Genomic DNA, 27,414 nt, shown 5'->3' with positions numbered 1-27,414 from the left:
AATTTCTAGTGGAAAGCCCGGACAAAGTGCAGATCTCAGCGAAATTTTGGGAGTGTCAACAAGTTTGAGAGTTGATTGCTAGAGGCTTTAAGTTCTATGAGAACTTGATTTATCAGATATTAAAGTACTGGAGGCTTGTCGAACATTTCACTAAGTTCTCATAATTAACTAAGTTCATCTACAGTCAGAGGCAGTGAAATTTCAGCATGAATTTCAGCTGTTTTTCAGCGAATCCACGCATACTATCAAAACTTGTATATGAAGCTGCTGCACGCACGCGCGTGGTAGTGGTAAAACCGTATAAAGACGTATCAACAGTTTTGATTGTTTGTGAGGATCAGCTGAAAAACGGCTGAAGCAAATCCATGGTAAAATTTCACTGCCTCTAACTGTAATATTTAGAAAATGCTTAACTTAACGAACTTTATTATTCAAAAAATACAAATTACGAATATAATAATAATATTTCACTTGCAGTAAGTGTTTAGCCTAAGGACGGCTTTTCAACTTAATTTAGCGTTAATGTGTTAGTTATTTATATAAATGGCGACTGACGAGCGAGAGGCGAAAGGAAAACTAGACAAAAACCTTTTCTAATACTTGACTTAACTTAAAAACTAAAGACTACAACTGACAGACTTAATTTTACAAACAGGAGGATTAACTGGTGAGAGGACGGGGGGAAGGGGCTTCACGGCATCGTGAAATGAACGACTAGAACGTTTACGACGAGATACAACAAAAACAGACTAGAGACACTAGACTTAACTAAACAGGCTGGAGATCATCGGATTTTCAGAAAACAAGCTACTTGAAACAAACTTATCCGTCTGAGTCTTAATTGAATCTTTAACAAAGCTCACACATGTGTCTTCGTGTAGCCTCAAAGTGGGGAAACAGTATGGCTTATTTGACACCATCTTAAGGCACTTATTTTGGGCGACTTGCAGCTCCTTCAAGTGACTGTTGGCACATCCACCCCATACGGGAGACGCATACAGAAGAATATTTAGAAAATGTCATTTGCTTCTGATGTGCGAAATTTGTAATAAATATTTGGTAGTGATGACCTAATTAAAACAGAACAGATTCAGGTTCAACAGACTTTGAACCTGAACCCAACACTTTTAATTCGGGTCTTGCAATTTCAAGTTCAGTTCAGGTCAGGCTTAGATCTGCCTGAAATTTTTAGGTTAATCAAGTTCACCTGATCTCGACGTGACCTGAACATAAAATCAGCAGAACTGATTTAAAAGAGCTCAGGTTCCAGTTGAACCTTAAATCTCATATTCAGGGTTCATGTTGATCTCAAACAAATCAGGTCGACGTGAAACTGATATAACAGTGGTGTAATAACCGAAGTCGAAGTTATTCTTGGGGTCTAACCTGGACCGTTTAAGTGCACTTAAGACCGTGACGCTACGTTTATCTGAGCTTCATTAAATCTTTTTCTGGCTTATTTCGTTTCATATTTTGTGGGTAAGGCGGGATTTGCTGGTTAAAGATGGCTTTCAGTTAACGAAAAAGAGAGGAAGAAGCGTATTGACGTCGGTACAGTTGATGTCAGTGAAATTTAGATATGAATTTCCGTCAGCTGTTTTTCGTCCACTCATACAAACGAAAGTGCTAATAAGTCTTTAAAAAGAGTGAAATAGTTACAGGCACAGCGTTCTAGTGCTAAAACCGTAAAAAGACGTTTGAGCATTTTGCTTTGTATGATTAGATCAGCTGGAAAACAGCTGAATCAACTTAATGTCTAAATTTCACTGACGTTCACTGTAAACGTCTAAACGCTCTGCTCGCCATTAAATCTAGAAGCTCTCGTGACAGGGCCTCGCTCCTAGGAAACTTCTTCCGGAAACAAAAAACACCATGAAAGTTTGTTGAATTAATAGGCTTCAGTCACGACTAACACAATATCTGACAACAAATTCGCTAGAAAAGTCTCTAAATTTCGTTAGCAAGTCCTCGTTGAATTTAAAACAAATTTTTGCGAGGCTGCTCCGAGGGCTCCTCTCACAGCTAAAGCACTGACTGGAAGTTTCTTTAATTGATTAATAATTTGTCCACTTTGTCGTAGAACTAAACGCACTAGCCCCCAATATTTCGTACGGGTCCAAAAACATTTTATGAAATTTAATACGAATGCACTCGCAACATTAATAAAAATTACATTTAACCAATAGCACTGTGTACATCAGCAACGGCAGAATAGCAACAACATCAAATTCATTTGAAACGTTCGAGCAGATTTTTTTTGATCGAAATCAATTGAAATTGATCATCACACGACCGAGTGTGGCGATGTTATTTTAATTGGTTTTGCTTGATTTTAAATTAGTTTCGTTTCGCTTTTTTTGTGTGTAAAAATTTCGCGCAAATTTAAACAAATAAATCAACGTCACAACATCATAAAAATCATTTTTTAAAGTCTTTCCAATTGCCGGGTTGAAAGAAAACTGAACGATGAGCACAACAAATTTTGTTGTCTTTTCAATTTTGAATGTAGTACCAGTTACCAATAGTACCCACCAGATATGCATATTTAAACCGAAGAAATGATATTTTCACAGTGATGGAATGAAGCAAAACAAACATTTAGCATGAATCTTATCGTCGAACCTATTTTAACCATAACAATTATGCTGCTGCTGCATATATATGTTGTGTGTATATATGTCAAAATGTATGTATGAGTGTGCGCCAGAACATACCTGGGGGGGCTGTGTTTTATGTGATCCGTATGGTGTACTATCGTTGAACAAATATATGTGTTACGATATGCATCGGGAATCATTAGATATGTGTAGATACGGTACCTGATTAGAGAAATGCATTCTTTTGCAATCCGTCTGAAAAAACCCACTTTGGATAAATGGTAAATTTCAGAGTGAAACAACTCGACAAACAGTTTCTGGAAACGAAAAATTTCCGACATTTATCATACCTGATCTGGACAAAGAGGACGTAAATTTCAAAGTGAGTTTCCCGAGGAACATTGAAAGTGTTAAAAGTTCGAAATACGTTGTCTCATAAGGCTCAATAATTTGTGTGCACAAATAGTCCGTTGTGTACACAACTGATCCGTTTTGTTCACAGAAAATCAGAATTTGTGCAAAGAAAAAGCAGTTTTGTACAAAAGAAAAACGGATTTGTGTAGAAGAAAAATCATCTATTGTCGTTTGAGACCGTAAGACTACGCATTGCGAACCGTCGAGACTATTATTTTTCTCAGGGTTTCATCATTCGTGTATGAACCTGCAGGCTCCCATTTAAGTCAGACAATTTAAGACCTCGCAAGACAATTTTTAAAGCAATATAGAGACGGAGCTTCAAAAGTGATAATTTCCAAAGTGATCTGGTGTCGCATCGTCGACTGCAACTTGGCTATTTTGAATTTAGCGCTCAAAACAGATCATAGCTAACTTGACTGAAAATGTAAAATGGAATGATTCGGCCGACCTATCCCTTTAACTTTGGAAGTTCAGATAAGGTTTTAAGCGTGGCAACTTGAAACGTTTGTCATAGAATTCAGACCGTTGAAGAAAAACGCGAGTCTTGGCATATTTGGAATTTGATTGGAAAAAGAGACGCGATTCTGGTAAAATATTCACCGACGGACGAACGACTGAATTAAATGACAGGCTTTTCAGTTCTTATGTCAACGCAGTAGTGCCTCAAAAGTTTCACAACGAAGTTGGTTCCATTTGACCCGAACCTGAAATTTTTAGGTTGAATCCGGTCAGTTTCGGGTAACTCGAAATTGTTACATCAGAAATCGCAAATTTTCACGAAAATTTCAGGGTTTCAGGGTTATTGACCTGATCCAACTTGAAAATTTCAGGTAAAGTACAGGTTCGGGTCAGATTCGAGTTGAACCCGAAATCGAAAACTTTGGGCGCGAACGTGAAATCTTAGCCGAAATCAGGTTCGGGTTCCAGACAGATTGAATCTGACCCGCTTCGAGCATATATTGAGTTGCATAGCTTCGTTGGGAAATTGAAATTATTTTCGTGGCCACTCAGAAAACGCGGTGAAAAGATGGCTTTTTGTTGAAATACTATCTGATGACATTTCAGGTGAGAAAGTTTTCATTTTCTCTTGTTTTTCCGATGGGACAAATAGAGTTTTTTTCTCTTTCTCTTGAAAAATGGTGAAACGAATTGATTTTTCGTGAATGTAAACGGTTATTCACACCACGCACAGATGGCAAATTATATGTTCACCTCGGGAAGAAAATAGGAAATTCCAATTCTAGTGAATTGTGGCCCTCGCTTCGCTGTGGCTGCAACCTTTCGCTGGAATTTCCTATTTTCTCCCTTGGTAAACAAATAACCATTACGTAACACATAGACGTAAATTCTGTTTGTTTTAGAAAAGCAAAGCCTGTTAAATTGCAGCAAAATATTGTACGATTCAACTAACAATTCCATTCCATTCATCACACCGACAAGTTTTGGATGCAAAATTGTACTTTTTTTCGAGTTGTACCGTTGTGTTCGATATGTTTATCGCAACTCGGCATAAGAAATATGCAATCAATGAAATAAAAACGGAAAAATCATATCCAATCAAAACAAAACGTAAAACACACAAAAAATACCATAAACGAAGTCGAAAACCGTCTCAGTCCGAGGTTGAAATTGGAAAACCGCCTGCCAAACGTATGATCGGTATTATCGATGCCCGTAACAACGAGTGACGGAATGCTAAACGAATTTTGCGGAAAATGTTGATCCCTTGCCGGAAAGTCATGAGCGTACGTATGATAGTCGACGGGATGACCGTCGTCAGCATTACCGGCACTCGGATTCGTCTCCTCCATGAGTTTCGGTCGTCTCACATTTTTCGGTGCGTGTAATTCTCGGACCAATGTTTTTACATGGGTAAACTCATCGCTTGACATGTTTGTGTTGGGGGACCTTATGTTTTATGCTAAATGTGCGTGTGTTGTATAATAGAAATGGGAGAGTGTGAATTATCAAATGTTGTAAAAAAAAATGTCAGTTTTTTAGTGTCACCAATCAAATCTTCGAACACGAATTAGTGTTGCGCCTAGTTTACTATAAAAGCCATCGAAACAAAAGCGAAAAAAGTTCTTCAATCAAATAGGAAAGATACAGGTACTCAATTATATTATGACTATGGGATTGTAGGATTCATTCCTTTTACATCCTACACACTTCCCACATTCAATTGAACCAACGAATTCAATTTCATTTTTGATTTTGTCGATTGGCACCATTGACATACAAGTGGTTAGTTCTCATTATCTGCTTGTGGTGGCACCATATACTTTGCGTGTCCAAGCAGTTAAAGAAGTACTAGGTAGCGTCAATCAAAATTCTAAAAGAACAGTTTAGATCACATCTGATTTGATCGCAAAGGCAGTAAGCAATTTAGAAGGTTTTTTTTGTGCATTATATGTATTTTACATGCTACATGCGTCAAAAGCGGTACTTTTCATATTTCAAGCACTAATTTCGACTTCCAAAGCATGCAAAAACCACTCGGGGGATAAAAAGATGAAATGTCTCGTTTTCGCGTGTTTATTGACCTCGGCTACGCCTCGGATCAACAAAATTCACACGAAAACTCTACTTTTCATCTTTTTATCCCTAGTCATGTAAAATGCTAATGCTTTTCTGACCTTTCAAACATGAGAAGCAAGTTCGTGTGAAATGGGAGAAATGTAAAACGCTAATGAAATACATGTATAGAATGAATGGAATGAATTGGATGAAAAAAACCAACAAAAGCGGTAAAAACGTATGTTGATTGTTGAGTTTAAATTGGACAAAATAGCAAAATTCTAATCATAAGATGTTGTGCAACAAAATGACGATCGGCTGTACCTCCACCGCTTTTGATATCCGCCTTCTTGGTACATGACATATGCAAGATTCTTTTCATAACATTTTCATTGTTCATTTGTCAACAGATTGCGAAGTGACATTTCAGTTATTTTTAAGCTTTTCGTGATATCGCAAAAACTGCAGGTTATTTCATTATCTTTGGGAACACGGGTTCTCCAATTCAAATGAGTGATAGATCGTTGGATTCATCTTTGAATTCTAGAGAAGTCACATCTTTAATTTTTTCGATTGATTTTGTTGTTTTCGGTGCAAAGTGTTCAAAAGTGAAGGCTTGTCAGAGGGTCCCGTGAACAGTTTTTCAGCAATAACTCAGGAAATAATTATTGTAAATCATTGTTATGCTGTACTAATGTCGGTCATGGGAAGATGTACTACAGGACTTGCACTGGTTGGTGCAAGTACATCCACAAAAGTTATGACAAAAACATTTTTTTGGACCTTATTACGTTTTACCGTTTTATTTCTTTTTATTGACAAGCGAAAAAAAAGACTGCTCACCAAATATATAGTGTTCAGAGAGTCCACCTTCTCTGCAAAATTAATGTTCCAAGGGACTGACTGTGTAGTGTTGTAGCATGTCACCCACTATTGTTCCACATAGATAAGATCCCAGTACTTCTGTGTTGCAAGCCTACAAAACCTGCAAGTCTTCGGAAAAAGGTTGCTGTAAAGTTGAAAATTTTAACTTTCTTTCTAGGGCTCTACTACTGGAACAGCGTCTGGAAGTGCAGTCATTTTTATCTACTTTTTTCCTTTTTCCGAAGACTTGCAGTTTCTGTAGGCTTGCCACACAGAAGACCTGGGATCTTATATATGTGAAACGATAGTGGGTGAGGCAGGCTAGAACACTACACAGTCAGTCCCGTGAAACATCAATTTTGCTGAGAAGGCGAGCACTATATTTTTGGTAGGTCTTCCCAAGACCGACGATAGTACAGCATAACAATGGTTTTAAATAATTATTTCTTGAGTAATTTCCGAAAAACTGTTCGCGGGACCCTCTGACAAGCCTTCACTTTTGAACGCTTTGCACCGAAAACAAACAAAATTAATCGAAAAAATTAAAGACGCGACTTATCTAGAATCCAACGATCTATCACTCATTTGAATTGGAGAACCCGTGTTCCCAAAGATAATGAAATAACCTGCAGTTTTGGCGATATCACGAAAAGCTTAAAAATACACTGAAATGTCACTTCGCAATCTGTTGACAAATGAACAATGAAAATGTTATGAAAAGAATTTTGCATATGTATGTACCAAGAAGGCGGATATCAAAAACGGTGGAGGTACAGCCGATCGTCATTTTGTTGCACAACATCTTATGATTAGAATTTTGCTATTTTGTCCAATTTAAACTCAACAATCAACATACGTTTTTACCGCTTTTGTTGGTTTTTTTCATCCAATTCATTCCATTCATTCTATACATGTATTTCATTAGCGTTTTACATTTCTCCCATTTCACACGAACTTGCTTCTCACGTTTGAAAGATCAGAAAAGCATTTGTATTTTACATTTCTTGTGATAAAAAGATGAAAAGTAGAGTTTTCGTGTGAATTTTGTTGATCCGAGGCGTAGCCGAGGTCAATAAACACGCGAAAACGAGACATTTCATCTTTTTATCCCCCGAGTGGTTTTTGCATGCTTTGGAAGTCGAAATTAGTGCGTGAAACATGAAAAGTACCGTTTTCGACGCATGTAGCATGTAAAATACATATAATGCACAAAAAAAACCTTCTAAATTGCTTACTGCCTTTGCGATCAAATCAGATGTGATCTAAACTGTTCTTTCAGAATTTTGATTGACGCTACCTAGTACTTCTTTAACTGCTTGGACACGCAAAGTATATGGTGCCACCACAAGCAGATAATGAGAACTAACCACTTGTATGTCAATGGTGCCAATCGACAAAATCAAAAATGAAATTGAATTCGTTGGTTCAATTGAATGTGGGAAGTGTGTAGGATGTAAAAGGAATGAATCCCACAACCGTAGTCATAATATAATTGGGTAACTGTAGGAAAGAAAGAAAATTAAATTTTACTGGAAGATAGATATAGAAGAAATGACACTGTTCTCGCCAACATTGCCCAGCGACATTGCCCAGCGGAAGCGATGCCTTGTGTAGTCTTTTCAATATGAGTGGCCGTAATCTCGCAAATAATTTCCTTAAACATTTAACTGAGACCATCTAACACTTCTTGCCAACGCTAAAACCCTAAGAAATACGTGCTATGACAACTACCGAAACAGATTGAATTGGAATTTCATTTCGATTATGATTCGCTAGACTTTTTCGTGTATAAATTGATATATCCTGGCGCATTGTATCGAGTACCACTGTCGCCATGGCCTGATAAGAATTGGAATTTCAACTGCATATTAATGCAAAACGTCGAAAGGCAGAATTTATTTTACCTCAGATCGAAACAGTCCTACTAAATTCAAGTAAAAAAATGAGAAATCACTGGTTCACTGGTTCTATTACTAGAGGCGCCTAAGACGGGGGACTATAAAATTTTTGAGATGCCTTTTTGCGAGCCTTTGAAAAGTTCAATTCAGGATCAGGTCGAGGCTGACCAAATTTAATTCAACTTTTGATCTTAATCGGAATCCTAATTTTCTCTACTCTTTTGTTAAAAGCTAGGATCAGGTCAGGATCTACTTGCCCCTGATTTGGAAATATCTGAACCTGTTACGGCTTGAATCAGATTTTACCTGAAGCCTGATTATAGTGATCACGTCTCGCCTGAAACCTTTTAAGGTTGACCTGAAAATTTGTAGGGACAATTAAGATTGACTGAAACAAGGGTCGACCTGACCTGAAATTTTAGGTAATCCTGATTTTTTACAGCGGTTGAACTACTACTCCGAGCTTTACATTCATTCCAACTCTTGCAGCTGATGGAACAATTTCTAAAAGACTTCTCTTCGAAATATGAACTGCGAAGTATTCCGAACCCAATCCATTGAGTGATTTTTTTGAAAGTGGACCAGGCTCCGTCGAAGCAATTTTTTAGCGACGCTTTGTTTGCATGTCCAGATAGCCCTTGGCCCCAATAGTCTAAAGCCGCAGTCGTTCAATTTTAATGTTCTTTTATTGGCTGGTGAACTTCCACCAAACGTCGAAAAAGGGTTTTTGCTGCCGCTAATGGCTATGGACATACATGTGTGTATGTTCATTGGATAGGTATTATCCAGGAGATACGGGGCAAGCACAGATATCTTACGTGTCCTGTACCATTGCTCCAAAATCACAAAAATAATGGTTCAGTCAAAGGCCGGAAATCAAAGGGTGATACCTCGCACCTGGCGAATGTTTATTTTTAAATCAGTGGATAGAGACATCAAAAACGACATAGTTCTTGTATTTTTCTAAAATTAATATTTTGCTTTCGAGTGTAGCAACACTATTCACTTTGTACCCAAAACAAAGTGTCCTCAACCTGTCTATGGCAAGTTGGGTATCCTTGTAGAGCTAGGTTAAGTCTCTATCAGGGCATCCACTGATCTAAAGATAAATATACGTCAGGTCCGAGATATTTTGAAGTTCATTGTATCTTCTGGACAATACCTATCCGATGAACTCCAACATATGTCCAATATATGTCCATAACCTGTAGCGGGAGTAAATCACGGACAAAAAAACACCCTTTTTTGGTGAAAATTCGCTATTGGCCAAAAGAATATTAAAATTAAACGACTACGGTTTTAGACTATTGGGGCCAAGGGTTATCTGGGTATGTAAACAAAGCTTCGCTAAAAAATAGCTCAGACGGAGCCTCGTCCACTTTCAAATAACTCCCTCATTACTAGTCGGGAATTGTCTTTGACTATTTAGTGCGCTAGCACTGAATCAGTACAACCAGTCGTTCGCAGAACAACGTCCTTATCGACAATGCTATGACTTTGTGTAACAGGGGCGCCGACTTCTAAGGACAAGCGAGGCTCGGGCACCACTACTCGAATGATGAGCACCACTACATCTTTCCAGTTTTACTTAAAAGAGCACCGCTACTCCCAGATTCGCTTGTTGTATGAGCACCACTACTCTTAAACACAAGTCGGCGTCTCTGTTGTGTAACAAATTCTCACTTCTACAAATAGACTAAACTGAAGAGATTGCAAGCCGAGGGGCTCAGTTTGTGGAAGGACAGAAAACTACAAAAACGTGCCCTATGACTTTGCTCTGCGCAAACCGAGTCAAACAATATTTAAAATGTAATTTCGCATCACAAACTGAACGAACATTTAGCTAACTCAACCGATTTCGTCGTTCCTATTGTCCTCATAATCGGACCACTATTTCAAATCAACGAGCCACTAACCTTTCCATCCAATCTGGGCGACCGTAATATCGTCTTTAACATATTTAAAACACCAGATTCTCACGATCCACTCAATCAAACACCATCGACTCAATTTATTGCATTCACTCGAAAATTGTTCGCACAAATGATTTCAGATTAACCACTTTACCTCAGCACAACAAGCGCTATGATTACCATTTATTATCTCCTTGCGCCGAACAAATAGAATTGAGTGTTTGACAAACATGTGTAATGTTTTTATTGTCTACCGCAGCCTATTATAGCCCACCAATTAAAATTTATCATTTCGAAGAGATTACAATAAAATCGAGTCAGCAAAGATCAGCGAGAAAGGAAAAAAAAAAATTTGTGTGTGGAAAAGATTAAAAAGCATTATAACGCGTCCGCTATCAATGGTTATTCAATATTAATGAGTCAATGTGTGAATTAAGCGTACAGCTTTCCGAAATTTAATCAAATATTTGGAAAAGTTAAACAATTATTTGCTTCGGAAATTAGTTACATTGAACGGCTAATATTGAAATAGTTTTCGCTACTTGTTTGGTATGCGCTGCAGAGCGTGGAACACTGTAAGTGTACAACTCTACAACACAGATGGACAAAAGAATGTTCAAGTACTTTTGAAGTGAATTTTCTTAGCTCCGTGTTCATTATACTAAGCTATTAAGTTTATAGCGTTTGTAACCTTGCAAGTTCGGAGTAGGATGAAAATATTTGTTTTATCTATCTTAGATCGAAGAGGTTTTTCAGTTCGATTAAGTTAATGTTTGCTTGCGACGTTGGCAAAATCTTTTTAGAAATTAGTTCACGGACAAAGTATCTCCATTGCACTACGATAAATGTCGACCTAAGTACAAAACCTATCGTAATTAGTCATTTAAAAGAGACCTGGCTGGCAACACTGAGGTTTTATTTAGACACATGTCAGTGCTGCCAACCAGGTCCCTTTCAAATGACATACGGGATCCTATTTCTGCTTTTTGTTTGGTAACGTGGAAATTGAAAGTATCTTGGAAAACGCATCAACTTTGCTATGCCTATTTCGTCCACCATTTCGAAATTAATTTTGATAAAAGAAGTGTCATGAGAAAGCTACTATCAAGCACTTTTGATTCTAGCCGGCCGGTCATGATTCGTTCAGAAAAGCCTAAGATAAAGTCTGAGAAGTCATGAACGTCCTGTCATGGATCTTTCTCCGATTTTCTTCTATTTACATTTTCTGTGACATCCATAGAGGGGGACATCCATAAAGGACGTCAGCAATTCAGTGTTGTCAGAAAAAGTTGTCAGAATCGAGAAATACCCGATTATGCTGCTTTTTATGTGGGTTATTATCTGTCAGGCATTTGTCACTTCGGTAAATCATATTTATGGAGTTATCAATGATTTAAAGCCTGTCTGGCAACACTGGATTGCGGGCATCCTTTATGGGTGTTGCCTCATACATACATGCGTACAGTAAAAGATTATGGAATTTGTTCTTGTATTGTCTGGTGACAAGTGGATCCCCGCCGACGTTGGACTTAAATTTGACACAAGGGGAAAACTACGCGAGCAAATACTGGGACACGTGATTTTTGCTTTTCCAGGCCAATAGACGTCAATGGAATAGTGGGTGGGACAGAGTTTGCTTGCGTAGTTTCGCTCTCGATTTAACAACATAGAGAAACGTAATTGCAAAACCCACCGAAACCTCGTGCGTGAAACCAGCATAAAAACACATACCGAACGAGCCAATCTATGTTGATAGATGTCACCAATGTGAATAGGGTACTTCTACAGTATAGAACTGTACGAGCTTGTTGAATACATAGACCTGGGGGAGGACGTGTACTATTTTCGTTGATAAAATGTTTGCTTCTTCATTGACTTATCCGCGACCTTCTATTTCACATCAAAGTAATTTTGATCGAATTTCGACCGAAATTATTCCGAAATAAGGATGACAATCATGTCACTGTAGCGCTTTGTATCAACAAGTGTTTCTCTGATTTGATGTACAAGTCAACGTAGCGCTAGAACCTTCTCTCCTACCAATCCATGTCCTCCAATTGATATGTTTAAGATTTACTACAATGCAGAATGGATAATTCATAATTTCGATCAGGCACTTCACTCACATTTCACGTGAGGGGCCGTAAAAAATTCGCTTTGTTGAGGAAAATGTGAAGAAAGCAAATGCAGCGAAATCAAATCGAGCGTCCAGCTAAACCTTAATTCTATATACGTAAAACAATTCTCCATCACATGTCTTATCGGATTCTTTTTTGCAACCTCCCGTCTGCTGACAACGTCGAAAATGATATAAGCCACAAGGAAATATAGTAAATGGTTACGTACGTATGTACATCCAAGATTAGCAATAGCAGCTATAGCACTATGCAACTCGTATACGAAGAGGTTTATAACATACGACATTAGCGGATAGTCATCTAGTTTATTGTGCGTTGTGTTGCCGCAGATATCTGGTTTGCATTGAATTTCATAGAATGCAAATCTCAACTCGAATGCTAAGTATCTTTAAACAAAATGTGAATGCAGAGGGGTAACTGACTCGGATGAATGCTGACACAGGGTCAGAGGAACAGGAAGTGAGCCAAGCAAAGGCAAACAGACAACTGTGTGGGTAAGTTATGAAGTGAGTAAGACGTAAGACATACGATCAGTAACGGCCGTTAATATACATCCAATATTCATGATAAACCACTACGAAGGAGTACCAGGATAAATTGCCACAATCAATTTCGGACAGTATGGTTTCCCCCTAGCGTCACGCTCTTTTCTGAAACGTTTGCATGTGAGCATGTGAACAGCAATGCGACGCTGAAAGTGTAATATTCATTGCAACTTTTACGATGTCCACTTATCATTCGCTTCAAGGTCGGTTATCAACTAATTGTAGACAGACTCATCGATTTCTTTCGTGTATTCAACGGTGGATGTGCACATAGGTACAATATTGTCAGGTGAAAAACGTTTCACATTCCGGACGATTTTTCGGCAATCTTACCGTTTCACCTAACAAAGTTTTAGGATTGTGTAACAGACAGTGCCTCACGATCTAAAAGCCGTCTAATCAATGATCAGCTCGACTTCGTAATTTCGAGCTTGTTAATTTGATCAATTGTAACACCTGTTATACACTCAGAGAAGTCCGACCTTCCACGGCCAACCAAACATTCTGAGCGCAACTTCCACTTAAGGCCAGGTTAAGTCTCTTTACATGACAACGTAAACATTTGCGATGCATAACGCCTTAACATGGCCTTAAATCAAGTACCTTGAGGCACTGTATTGGCCGACAGTGGCTTGTACGTTCAAGAAACAATAAAAAATATTTAGCGAATCAGGAAGACGTTTCGTTGGCTCTACTGTATCCTTATGATCCAATACAACCTAAAATGATTCTCGATTCACTCATAGAATTGTCTTTAAAGAATTCAAGGCAACTCGGGCAACTCCTTCGCGGACGTTGGGGGAGAATAACAATTTAATCCGAAATTTTCGTCCGTTTAAATCCACTCTCCAATCATCGCTGGAATGATTCACATTTTATCACTCCCATCGTCCAATTACCTGATATGAAGTAGACCGTCTCAACGACTGCCGTAATCCTCCTAACGTGAGTAGAAAACTGCCATAGGAACTTTCCTCATTGCCTCGTGGACTCAATGCAGATCGTTCCGACAGAGAACGTCCGATACTTTGCAAACGAACGGACATACGATGCATGATCACAACACTTAATGGCACGAAAACACTTTGAACAGCGACCGCTAAATGGCCGTTATTTTGTTTTCGCAACGATTGCAGAAAGTTTGTTTCAAAACGAGCGCTTTGTTCACGAATCCCATCAACTCAGACATTTATTGCCGTCAAAAATATAAAAAAACATTTAAAAAAACGACGCGAACATTGACGCTAATGAAATTTATTTTTATTTGTTTAAATTGTCGTCCGATAAAATCGATTATTTCATTTCAGATATAAACTGTGATTACTCTATATTGCACACTGTTCGCGCCTTATCAGACCGATCACGTACAATGTGATTAAACATTTGAACTGATGGCTATCAGTAAATCATTCAACAGATGATTACTCATACAATCGAACGACACTTTACTCTTCGATTAGACATGAAATCAATTGTCTATGCTGTCTATACTATCACATACAATCAAGGCGACTCTCTCTCTATCACAACTAATACCCGTATGTGTGATACATATTTCTAAATTGAAGAAAAGTACAAAAATAAACAAAAAACAAAATTATTTTTTGAAGTTCACTACAGATAAAGCATTGCAAACAGAGCGAATACATTTGAATTTTACTGTTTATGCATGGAATAAAAGGGAAACAACTGGACCAACTATTTGCGTACCGAGCGCATGTAGTTTGAAAGTGAGGGGTTTTGCGTAGAACGAAGACTTAAGCTTTCTGGGCGGGGCGGATTTTTTAATTACATAGTCTCAGAGGTGAGCGAACTGTATAGACATTAGGGGTAAACCATTATGATTAGTAAAGCTCGTAAGTATGAAAATTTCGTGACTTTTTGACATTTCACCCATACATTTTACGTCAAAGGTCTACTAAAACTCCATACTCACGAGCCCCCATTAAACCTTGATCAGTTGGGCCATTTTTTGACAATCGACAATAGTGACTAACATTCTAAAACCAGCCAACCAAAGAAATTTTAGGAACTCAATGTTGTGTTGCCTGTATCTGGAACCGGTACTTCGTTCGTGGATTCTATTTTCTGGCTTTCCCATGCCACAACCACAATAATAATATCACAACAAGACCATCATTATGACCGGTACAACATTGATTGCTTCTTAACCAACAAAACACAGAGAAATGATAAGTTGCCTGTGGCAAGATAGAAGGAACAGATAGAATGACAGTTGGCTCCGATCAGAGCCGGATTAACCCATGGGCAAAGTGGGCCCGGCCCAGGGCGCTGGGAAAATAGGGGCGCTTAGAAATTAAATTTTCTCGACAATGTAATCAATTCACGTTCAACATAAGTCATGCACAAATCAACGTCGATTAAAAAAAAATTCGTGCTCGCTTCGCTTGCGTCTGTACATTACATTCTTGGGGTAAATGTGAGCTACAAGAAATGCATATATACATCTAACTTGATATTTTTGAATAATACACGCACATCGACTAACCACGGCAGAGTAAAAGTAACCCAGGCAGGAGCGCTTGTTTGACTAGGGACCTGAATAATCTAGTAGGCCTATGTTTTTTGCGAATTAAATTTTTCAACTTATGTCAGTGTTCATTTGAGTTCATTTTCATACAAAGGATTAGGTCCCTCATTTGACGTTTCCATAATGAACCGCTCCTGCCAGGGTTACTTTTACTCTGCCGTGGACTAACCCAAGGCTGTTCGTATTTGGTTATTTAAAGCGTTTTTATGATGGTCCTGCTTTAGAAAAGTTGAACTTTGAGGCTTCTGGCTGAAGACACTATAAATAATTTTCAATAACCATTCCATTGCTTCATTTTCGTCAGCCGCCGGTGATAGTCGGATGATGGAAAGCTTTTAGCTCATTAGGAATCTTCGAAAATTTTGTAAATTCCTCATGAGCTGAAACCTGCTCATGATCGCCGGACAACGGGAGTTTGGAACAAATAAAGCAGCTGGAAAAGCTGCAGAACAAATCCGTTTCCGCCCATTGAAAATTGTTCATGGCATATATTCGCGATTTTTTTTGTCGAAATCCAAGGCAAATTACCTAAATTTCAAGATCTAACACTTTCAGAGTGAAGACAAAGGATCATTCTAGAGTGCCCTAAACTTCAATACTTTTGGGATCCGAGTCCTAGATCCTTGAAATTGCTTCAACGCAAGTCGTTTTTTCCGAATCATGACCTTACCCAACGCACTGCTCCTAGCATATGAACATAAGAAATATTTGGAGGCTGATGAAGTCACAGTAGGCACTGCGTTTCTTTCGTGAAGATAGGTGACTTGTTTTAGTTGTGTGAGTTCAAACACACAATACAATCAATCTTAAGCGGTAGCTCTCATCACAAAAGCCTCCAAATTCGACGTTTGTCAAAGTAGTGTTCATGCTAGGAGCAGTGCGTTGCCTTACTAAGTAGAGTAAATCTCGCAATATAATGAAACTGTAACATTATCACAAATATTGTGTCAAAAATTCACGTTTTTTTCTTGGTTTTTCCTCACAACGCGTTCATGTTCTAACGATCTTTCAAGGGAAGTGAAAAGTTAGAATAATGAGAGGACATTCGAGTGTAAATTGAAAGAACACCTGAATGAAACTAGAATTGTGATGTAAATTTGAATTGTAGTATTCATTTTAAAATGTCTGTGATTATGGAACTTTGTATTTGAAAATAGCTATTTGCTAAATAAATTTGTTTGATTTGATTTGTTCTTCAAGAAGAATTTCAAGAAAAAATTGTTTCGGATTCATTCTACAAACTTCAAACTTAAAATCCCGAAAAATACGAGCGAAACCTTTTTATAACTTTACTTGATTTTTGTTTGTGGGAAAGTTTTGCGAATTAATCACGAAAACTCTGGTTATATCATGTATCTCTCATTCATATATGGTTATATGTTATCATAAGCTTGCCACCTCGCCTCGCTCGCAATTTCTAACTACACATTACTTAGAAAATAATATTCTTGAGGAAATGTTGAAAACATTTTATTTGATTTGGTTGACAATGTAGGAAACAATTTCTTTAATAAATTTTTCATGCGGCGCTGCAAGGCTCGTTGCCCAGGGCGCTGTAAATGCTAATCCGGCCCTGGCTCCGATAGGAAAGAATGTGAAAAAATTGGTAGGATCTGATATTTCTAGTCCCGCAGACTGTGACAGCTGTTATATTGAATGAATTTTTTGAATTTCTTCCCAGTCACTGGGCTTTCTCTGGAGTGCAGAATTTGCAACAGTTTTACCAACTGTTGCTCAGACTATTCTTTATATCAACAGTGTAAACACTTACAAGTGTGTGTGAGTGAATGAGCTAGCTAATCCACTACTGATATAAGCAATAGCCTGAACAGGTGGTATGTACAAGATCAATTGCTGTTGCACCAATGAAATTTACCCAGTGAAATTTTGACATTTCCCAGTGGTTAAAACGTTAAAGCACAGTAATTTAATGGTGCAAATGCAAATGAAATGTCAAATTTCATCCACAGACCCATAACCTCAATGTTTTTGTCAACAATATTTTTTTGTTGTGGCCTCTGTGCATGAAACATGACATTTCGTCGATACAACCAACAAACCACTGACAGTTGACATTTTAAATACTGGGAACGTGAAAGCCTAAGTCTGTTAATCTGAAACGATTTTCTGCAAAAAAGCGTGGACTGTCCCAATAGGCCCACCGATCGATCTCGCAGCGGACATTTTCTTTATGAACCTGCTTTTTTCACACTATACTCTTTTGCGATTACTGATCGTACCTTTTCACATATAAGCGATGAACAGCGCCATCTATTTCTCATTTATCTCAAAATTGCTTAGATCTAAATTCAACCACAATCCGAACGTATTTTACCATACAAAATTGGCAAGGTACCTCCAATCGTTGAGAAAGAGACCTAGTACGAACGATAACATAACTCAAAAACATACTCTCCGAATTATCACTGGTTAATTTATAATCAATGTTTGTGTCTACAATGCTCCGCTCCTGCTTGTGTTTGCCATACAGATAAAAATTTACAGAAAAAAGATAACAAATTGGAAAGGAAAACGTTATGTGCACATCGTTGTGTAAGAATTCGTTTTTTTTTCTTCTTCTACAATTTGCGATTTTTAATCGTCAATTGATAATGCGTAGCGACAACAACTCTGGATGGTCTTATTAGCACGAATTTATTCTAAGCAAGTCACAGTCACATTAGCCAATTGTTGCCCTAAAAAGCGTCCCATAGACAACTTTGAAAAAATCTTTAAGTTCTGGGACACTCAGTGCTACGAATACAAATTAACAGAAAACGTTCTTCATTAGTGACATACGACTTTCTCGCAAATAAACACAGTGGAGTCAGTGTCGCAGAAGTAATGGTCTAAAGTTTGAGCTAGACAAAATGAAGCGATCGAGGGCATTGATTGTAGAAAAGATGTGAAATTTTGTCTCTGTTTTGTCTTTATACTTCCAGTACTACGGGATCTACTTAAATTCAAATTTTACACAACTGCCTACCTGCAGTTACTACCTACAGATACTAAATTCCTTGTTTCAGGAATAAGTGAACACAATATCGTAAAGAGTCATACAGAAAGTACATTGATTCACTTATTCCTGAAGGGTTAAGACGGTTGAATACCTAGCTGAAATTAGAGTCTACATTTAGGCGTTTCGTGTTGTATTTTAGCTGATATTTTGTTACAAAAATCCTTTCTCAAAAATGTAGGATGACTACAACCACCACAAATGTGTTGGCTTTAAATAAAAAAAGATTTGTTTGTGGCAGTTTTCTTTAGAGATGGCCAAAAGTCACAATCTATTTTTAATTGAAATCTAACCCATTCGTGGTGGTTATTGCCGTCCTACATTTTTGAAAAAAGGATTTTTGTAACAAAATATCAGAGAAAATACAAAACTGAACGCCTAAATGTAGACTCTAAATTCAGCTACGTATCAATGACTCTTAAAAATGTTTATTTTTCGAGACGCTCAACTATTAGCTTCGACTCTGCGTTTTAAAAACACCAAAGCACCACCGATCTGCCTGCAATATTTATTCCATAAAAATGGTCTCACTGTTTTGCCACGATTGAAACTAATCAACTCAATATCAGTAATCAATCATCCAATAACTTCATTGAATTAAACATGAATCTATATGACTATGGGTACAGCGACTATACAGGTGGAAAAAAGAAATTTCGATAAAATAGTTGAGCAAAACACTATGCCTGTTATAACACGTTAAAAGACTTCAACGAAATGAAGAGTCAATGCAAATGATTTTCTTTGTTCACTTTTATTCACATAAGGACGATGAAAACGTTAATTAACAGAATTTTAAGTTGAAAAATCAAAAATGACCTGCGCCTATCATCACGATCCAATCATTTTGTCAGTATCGTTAATTTAGCAATGTCCCTGTGGCGTGCATAAACCGAGGTGATTTCTTACGTGATCATCAACACAGACACATCCGGAACCCGCTCCTGGATCTGATAAATACATTTTCATTCAATTTTGTTGTTGTTGCAGATACAGTTAGAGGCAGTGAAGTATCAGCATGACTTTGCTTCAGCTGTTTCTCAGCTGATCCACACATATACATTCAAAACTGTGTCTTTAAACGATTTTACCACTACCATGCGCATGTAGCAGCTTCAACCATATGAAGAAGAGTAAACTGTTTTGATTGTATGTGTGGATCAGGTGAAAAACAGTTGAAGCAAATTCTTGCTGAAATTTGACAGCCTCTGACTGTATCAAAATGAACCGCGAAAAATTCGAAAAGAACAAAAATATTTACCGCATTCAGGTACATCGCAGCCAGGGGGATTCAGTGAATAACATGATCGCTGGCATTCGGGGAATGGTATGCAAGTACTGTATTCTTCGTGTAGGCCACAATCCTCTAAATTAATCAATTTCAAAGTGACGATTGTCAATGGGAAGATTAAAGAAAATCAAAATATTCTTACGGCCAGATACGAATGCAATCGCCACGGCGATTAAACCGACAATCAAAGCGAATTTCATTTTTCTTTTCGAATTGTTTGAAAACGTGACAACTTAACGGTCAATGCGATACTGTTCAAGAGACTGTAATTTTAACTCCTTTTTATCGACGGATTATCTCACTACCACTCGTGTGTTCGGAAGATAAAGCAAGATGCTGATGGTTGCATTGTGAATTCAGATATGAACCGACCGAACCAGTGATGCGTAAAACATCAAGTAGATCATGCACTGGGCGGGTGGTCGATTAAGCCGGATAGAAATAAAAAAATTTCTGATGTGACACTGACGTCTCCATCTTATGGTCACTTTCTCGATTATCTGGGATGGCCGAAAAATTGTTTTGGTTGAAGTGACCACAAAGACGGTTGTGGTCGCTAGAAATGTTTTGATTTTAATTTCTCTTCTGAATACACGCAATCTCTCTCTCAGATGGTTTAGGCAATAACCTCTCTCTACCACCTTAATGAATGTGGTTAGGTTGCTAGATGTATAGGGTATTAGAGGTAGTCTTCACTAGTTTCCCACACTGATAAAACGTCATCAGGTATGTATAAAATGGCTTCACCACTTGTCAGCAAATTTTCTGCAGCTGGATATGGCGCTGTTGTAGTTTTCCGTACAAAACTTCACGAATAGACCGTATTCAAGTATAAAAACATGGATGGCGCTTTTCCAGTTTTCATGCACTGATAGAACAACATACATCAGGTATGCATAAAATGGTTGGCAGACAGCTTCACTTCTGTCTTACTTCCGATCGTATGCCTATGCCAATGCCACGTAAGTCGTACATATCCGACGTATGATCATACGTACTGCTCGTGACTATTCGTGTCACTCATATGTTTACACGTCGAACATGTACGAAATACATGTCAGTATACGCGTCCGAAATAAGACAGAAGTAAAGCTGTCTGCCAACCATTTTATACATACCTGATGTATGTTGTTCTATCAGTGCATGAAAACTGGAAAAGCGCCATCCATGTTTTCATACTTGAATACGGTCATTCGTGAAGTTTTGTACGGAAAACTACAACTGCACCATATCCAGCTGCAGAAAATTTGCTGACAAGTGGTGAAAATGTCAACAATTTCTGTGCCTCCTACTTTGAATGAGCAAAAGAGTAAAAGAGCTAATTACGAGCCCTTTCCCGATTAACAGCCCCTCATGAATACAATAAATTAAGAAAACAAGGAAACACTTAAGGAAGAAGAAGAAGAAGGAAATAATTGTTTATTACTCTGAATGTCATCAATTGAATAATTCAACAGTAAATATTGAAGCTACTGAAACAGATTGAGTTAATTAAGTTTATATTAATTAAACCAGTCAAGTCTTCAAACACAGAGTAAGCAAACATCATTCGAGACTCTCGAATCGAGAGTGTTATCGAACTGACCCATTTCTTGCATGTTTAATTACAATTTTGTGAATTGTAAAATTTGTTTTTTTTAGTAATTAATGTGATTCAAAACGGATTCTTTATGGTCTCAATTGAAAAAAGTGATAGACAATTTCCATTTGATGTGTACGTTATTGGTGAAAGATATTCACAATCTGGTGTTTTTGCCACAGATCAGACCTGGCTCTGTTCAAAACATAACTACACGTTCAATATCGTCAGGAACGATATTATCGTTTTTTAGACGATAGTATCGTCTAAAAAACGATAGTATCGTTTTTTGGACGATAGTATCGTTTTTTAGACGATAGTATCGTCCAAAAAACGATAGTATCGTTTTTTAGACGATACTATCGTCTAAAAAACGATATTATCGTCCAAAAAATTTCATCCAGGACGATAATATCGTCTAAAATTATAAATTTTAAAATATTTTCAGGACGATATTATCGTTTTCTTGACGATATTATCGTTTAAAAAAACGATAAAATCGTTTTTAAACGTTAATATCGTTTTTTTTGACGATACTATCGTTTTTTTGATGATACTATCGTCTAAAAAACGATATTATCGTTCAAAAAACGATAATATCGTTCAAAAAACGATAATATTGTTTTTTTGACGATAATATCGTCCTGGATGAAAATATCCGCTGGACGATATTATCGTTATTTTCTTTTTCTGAACAAATTTATCGTTATTTTGGACGATATTATCGTCCTGGGCGATAATTTTTGGGACGATAATATCGTTCTGGACGATAGTATCGTCCAGAACGATAATATTGTTTTTAATTAATTTATTTTTTTAAATTTGAGACGATAATATCGTCCAGGACGATATTATCGTTCTGGATGGTTGTTGAAGACGAAACACAAAATCTTGTAGATAAACACCTTTTAATAGACGGCAAATATATATTAAAAATTGGTTCATTTGGTTCCGTAAATTTAAATTTTATATAAAAAAATTACACAGACTAATTATGAGACGATGCGAGAAAAAAAATTAACTCCTAAGTTCCGACACCGTTCCGGCGCCCGGCTCGCATTGCGGCCCTCCGCTTCGCTCCGGGGCAATGGGCCGGATCGCTCGGCGTGTTAAAACGCTTTTTATGTACAATCAAAGTTGGTATTCATTACGTAAAAAGATGAATTATTTAGGGACGAACTAAACGCCTTTTTTAAACACTGATGAGTAGGTGATTTCCTCTAACAATTGTTTTTCGATATTTTGGAAGAGAATTCGGTTCTTGTTGCACCTCTTAGTAAAATTGAGTCCTGGACAATATTACCACCCAAAACTAAACGATAATATCGTCCTGGGCGATATTATCGTTTTTTTAAACGATAGTATCGTCCTGGACGATATTATCGTTTAAGAAAACGATAATATCGCCCAGGACGATATTATCGTTTTGGGCGATATTATCGTTTTGGACGATATTATCGTACAGAAAACGAAAATATCCATTAGATTTTCTAGAACGATAATATTGTCCAGAAAACGATACTATCGTCCAGACAATATTTTAGAATTTTTCAATTTAGACGATATTGTCGTCCTGTATGAAAATTTTTTGGGCGATAATATCGTTTTTTTGGACGTATCGTTTAAAAAACGATAATATCGATTTTGAGACGATACTATCGTCCAAAAAACGCTATTATCGTTTTTTTGGACGATACTATCGTCTAAAAACGATATTATCGTTTTTTAGACGATAGTATCGTTTTTTAGACGATAGTATCGTCCAAAAAAACGATAATATCGTTACTGACGATATTGACGGTGTGGAAATGTCCCGCCACCAAATCGAATGTGCTTGCTTGTTTGACCAGAAATGTCGAAAGAACTTAAAGAATTCACAAAAACTAATTGTAATCCAGAGTTTAGAAAATCGGGCGAAGCCGGATGCGCCTTTCACTTTCAGCGCCTCTTAGATTCTTTCTCCAACGAGCAAGAACCCTCTACCGAGCCTTCCACTGCAAACGTAAATTTTTTGGTTGGTTTCCTAATCATTATTGGAAATTTTTGCATCCAATGAAAAACTTGCTTTGCTAGCTATAATTTAACTTTTGTTCGGAATGCCCGATTCACCTTTTGGTAAAAAAAGAAAGTCGCATGCGCCCGTTCAGTTTAAAATAGAAGACTTTTAGTTAAAAGTGCACCCAAGGCCGGACTGGCTCAAAAAAGCCAAAAAGCCAAAAAATTTTAAAGAACCCATCGCTGCCATAAAAAATTCAAAAGGCCTTTCAAGCATCGCCTGTCGAAAAACCTTACTTTAGACTTGGTCGGCTTGGTCAACTGCAAATACAGTTTTTCGATTATAACTAATGAATTTATACAGAAAGTAGAACTAGAAATTGAAATAAAACACCTTTTGCTTTAACGCCCCCGAGCAGAATTCGAACCCAAGATTGTCAGACCATGTATTGACTATGAGTCGAGCGTTCTGATGATTCAAAAATAAACATTGCCACGAATTACGCCTGCAACTATATCTCAAATTCTTCATGATGGCTTTGATGCCACATATACTGTTCAAACATGAGCAGAACAATAGTCATGAAGAATTTGAGGTTTTGTTGCAGGCGTAATTCGTGGCAATGTAAATGTTGAAATTGAAACAATGTAAGTCATTTTTTGCTGGTCCCCGGTAAACGAATCATCAGAACGCTCGACTCATAGTCAATACATGGTCTGACAATCTTGGGTTCGAATACCGCTCGGGGGCTTTAAAGCAAAAGGTGTTTTATTTCAATTTCTAGTTCTAGTTTCTGTATAAATTCATTAGTCAAAATTGTTAAAGCCTTTCAGTGACCGATAACCGATAAACAAAGGTGGAGGGTCTACAATATTTGTGTGGTGACCCCCAAAATTTTTGAGAAATTTTGGTGTATCCCTGAGGGATCTTTAATTTCTAACCGGGATCCCGGATTTTTTCTTGAATTTTGTTGTGTTTCTAGACCTAAAATCGTCAAATATCACGTATTTTACCCTTAGACAAATAGTATAACTAAACTGGTATTTCGTACGATGAAATGTCCCCAAAACCAGTTTGTATTAGATACACATTTCGTAGGATTTTACATAGAAAGTTCCATAAATTCATGCACTCATTGACATACCATTTCGTATTTCATGTAGGGAGTTGGGACCACATATTTTACATGCTCAAAATTTCGTCTCCAGGTGGTGTAATTACTTTTAGGTTTTACCTTAGATCTGACTGGAAAGACAATGGGATTGATTTCTCGTGTATTGAGACTAAAGTCTACAGGCCAGAGCTGCTTCATAGTATTCGTTAAGTTAAATTAAAGTTTTTTTATAGATTGGATTTTTGTGGAAAGGCGACATTTCTACACGTTCGATATAGCCAGGAACGATATCGTTTTTTAGACGATCATGTCCCGCCACCAATTTTTTTAAACATTTCCCAATTTCTCCAGACCTGCAAATGTTAGTTTACAGATGAGGTCAGTGGGTCATGAATTTGATTCAGACTGTTTTTCAGCGGATCCACGCGAACAAACAAAACTTCTTTTTAGTCTTTATACGGGCTCTACCATTAACTATTTCACCCGTCTAAACAAGCAACAACTTTTATTGGTTTGAGTGAGCTAGCTGAAAAACAGCTGAAGCAAATTCATGTCCAAATTTCACTTGCATCCACTGTGAGAAATTTTTGAGAAAATTTAAACTTCCCGACAAATGACCAAATGAACATAGGCTCCGAATGTGATTTACTACACTACGAGAAAAGACGAACGGAAACTCTGATAGTTAAGTCCAACAGAGACCTTGGCTGTACAAAATATGAACATTTCGCCATATCAACGGAAAGTGATGACTAAACTGTACGAAAACTACGCAATTCGACTCATTCGCAGAATTTGATAATTCGCAACACAAAACAACAGTTGCGACCTTCTGAAACGTTTTTTTTTCTGAATAAGAATGACTTGGAAATGTAAAGTAAAACGTGTAGGCCCCGCATACAACACGTTTATTTGGCATAAAATCGGTGACACGACAGATAGAGATATGTGTTAGATGTCATAATGGCAATGAAATAGCAGATAGGATGGATTGAACGAGATACCTGTGGCATTGATTTCATATTTCATTCAACGAATCAAATCAACGAATGCATTGTGTGTACAATCACAGCGAATAAAGGCGATAACGTCAGTTCGAGTTTTGGGAAAAAACGATGGTGACAGTTCAATCCACATTGTTGTAGCGTTGGAATTGTGTGTCCACCAAAAGTGATAAACACATTGATTCGATTGTTTCTCTTATCAGCTGTGAGAGATACAGAAATTTCCCGTTCTGACGGTAGCGCAAACTGACACACATCAATTAACCTTTTAGAAACGGCGAATGTATCGCAACATTGAATCTGTTACTTCATTTGTGTGAAGCATCTCCTAGTGTTTGACAGAAAGTCCTTTACCTCAAAATTGTTATCATCGCTATGATGAAGACACAACTAGCCAGAGCTCATTCTTGTTGTCGATTGTAGATGACTAGCCATGTCGATTATTATAGTCACACACACACAGACACACGATCAAAAGCATCAATTTTATCATTTCAGGCGAGTTAATCATTGAAAATTGTCGGTACAAACAAATACATAAATCAGCGACAGTATCAACAGTAAAATGACCAACTCACCTAATTTTATCGTAGTTATCCAAGGTACACAAAGATCTTTCTATATTGCACGGTGAGTGACTAGTGTCGATTCTGCTCACAAAACTGAAATCAATTCACTCAACAGTTCAAGTTTACGAAATTTTCATTTTAATTAATTTTTTGGTTTTGTTTTCTCTTTTCACTTTTATTTTTTTGGCAAACCGACGTTTACGGTTAGAAATAAAATAAATGAAACAAAATCAACAAAACTAAATCGCTAAGCACACACACAAAACACTGCGATTTTCGAAGCAATTTTCTTCATTGCACAATCAATAACAAAGAGCTGAATCGTATACACTTGCACAACTCCCATTGAATTTCAATTAAAACCACATCATTGGCACTAATCACTGGTTACGCATCGCACACAGTTAATTTCTAATTTAATTGTTGTGCATTTTTGAACTAAACACTTTTCCAACAAATTCAATTTTCGTCGAGAAAAATAAAAACATTGACCATGAAAATAATGTTACTGTGACAGTTGTGTGACAGATATGTTGGGAGAAAAAAAAAACACGTTGCGACGGCAGCGACATAATGTTTGGTTTTGTCACGTTTCTTGCACTGTCAAAGCATCAGTGCTGTAGTATAAATTCTACCGGTTCTTCGCTTCGATAAATACGAATCTCTCAACTGACAGAATGAAACTCTTCCTTAAACCTGTAGAATGTCGAGTTAGTCCCAAACACACCGAGACGTTTAAATTTGTTTTAGTCGGAGCACATACGGACTTGCATGGCGCCACCTCAAACGAACTCATTTCTAGTGCAAATTTCCACTAGAAATGAGTTCGGTTGAGGTGGCGCCATGCAAATCCGCATGTGCTCCGACTTGTATGGACTGGCCATACCTACTTATCTACTTTCAGTGGTTAAGACAACTATGAGTTGATCACGAAGGCGGTGACACACAAATTGAGTTCAGCGGCTACGAACTTTATATGAAAAAGGCAACGTAACAAAAACAAAATTCCGAATTTCCTAAAAAACATTTTCTTTAAAGTTGATTTAACCAAGCTTCTGAAAGAACAGGTTAAGACACATCTGAGTTGATCACGAAGGCGGTGACACACAAATTTTGACAAATAGATGCTATTTATTGAACATACTCATTACAGATTGTTTGAAATGTCAACCTGATAAAAACTATTTTTTTTCTTCAAGTTGACATTTCAAACAATCTGTAATGAGTATGTTCAATAAATAGCATCTATTTGTCAAAATTTTTGTGTCAGCCGCCCTCGTGGGTGTCTTAACCTGTTCTTTCAGAACCTTGGATTTAACATACAATCTGTACGGAGTGCGTTTATCGATTTCGGTGTCATCTGCTCTCGTGGGTGTCTTAACCTGTTCTTTCAGAACCTTGGTTT

General features: G+C 37.4%; 2 protein-coding genes across 7 annotated transcripts in view; both read right to left on the bottom strand.

The window, feature by feature from the left end:
* Nucleotides 1–26,529, bottom strand: part of LOC119077479 (kinase D-interacting substrate of 220 kDa B) — a 47,700-nt gene extending 21,171 nt beyond the window's left edge. Inside the window, exons 1-2 of one of the 6 annotated variants that reach the window (XM_037184693.1) lie at nt 26,019–26,529; nt 4,604–4,935 (exon numbers count right to left, since the gene is read on the bottom strand). In XM_037184693.1, the coding sequence (XP_037040588.1) occupies nt 4,604–4,906 (303 nt within the window). In that variant the 5' untranslated portion in view covers nt 4,907–4,935; nt 26,019–26,529. Of the gene's footprint in view, nt 1–4,603; nt 4,936–10,209; nt 10,349–13,788; nt 14,262–26,018 lie in introns of those variants that run through there. The other 5 variants (XM_037184686.1, XM_037184687.1, XM_037184692.1 and 2 more) reach the window with 5 other exon arrangements.
* Nucleotides 19,192–20,027, bottom strand: LOC119077515 (SCO-spondin-like). The gene is made up of 3 exons (XM_037184750.1): nt 19,890–20,027; nt 19,718–19,822; nt 19,192–19,406 (listed from the first exon to the last, which is right to left on the bottom strand). Exons 1-3 carry the CDS (start codon nt 19,945–19,947, stop codon nt 19,321–19,323), a joined length of 249 nt encoding a protein of 82 aa, XP_037040645.1. The 5' UTR covers nt 19,948–20,027; the 3' UTR covers nt 19,192–19,320.
* Nucleotides 26,530–27,414: the final 885 nt, after the last annotated feature.

Source organism: Bradysia coprophila, unplaced genomic scaffold, assembly GCF_014529535.1.
Source record: "Bradysia coprophila strain Holo2 unplaced genomic scaffold, BU_Bcop_v1 contig_235, whole genome shotgun sequence".
Classification (NCBI taxonomy): domain Eukaryota; kingdom Metazoa; phylum Arthropoda; class Insecta; order Diptera; family Sciaridae; genus Bradysia; species Bradysia coprophila.
This window is presented reverse-complemented; position numbering and strand designations above follow the sequence as displayed.

Bases quoted from the DNA above. Each gene is read 5' to 3' on its own strand.
- LOC119077515 (XM_037184750.1), bottom strand. From the start codon at position 19,947: ATGAAATTCGCTTTGATTGTCGGTTTAATCGCCGTGGCGATTGCATTC. The intron at 19,823-19,889 runs GTAAGAATATTT...TGATTAATTTAG, and splicing joins GATTGCATTCGTATCTGGCC to AGGATTGTGGCCTACACGAA. The intron at 19,407-19,717 runs GTAAATATTTTT...TGTATTTATCAG, and splicing joins CTGCGATGTACCTGAATGCG to ATCCAGGAGCGGGTTCCGGA.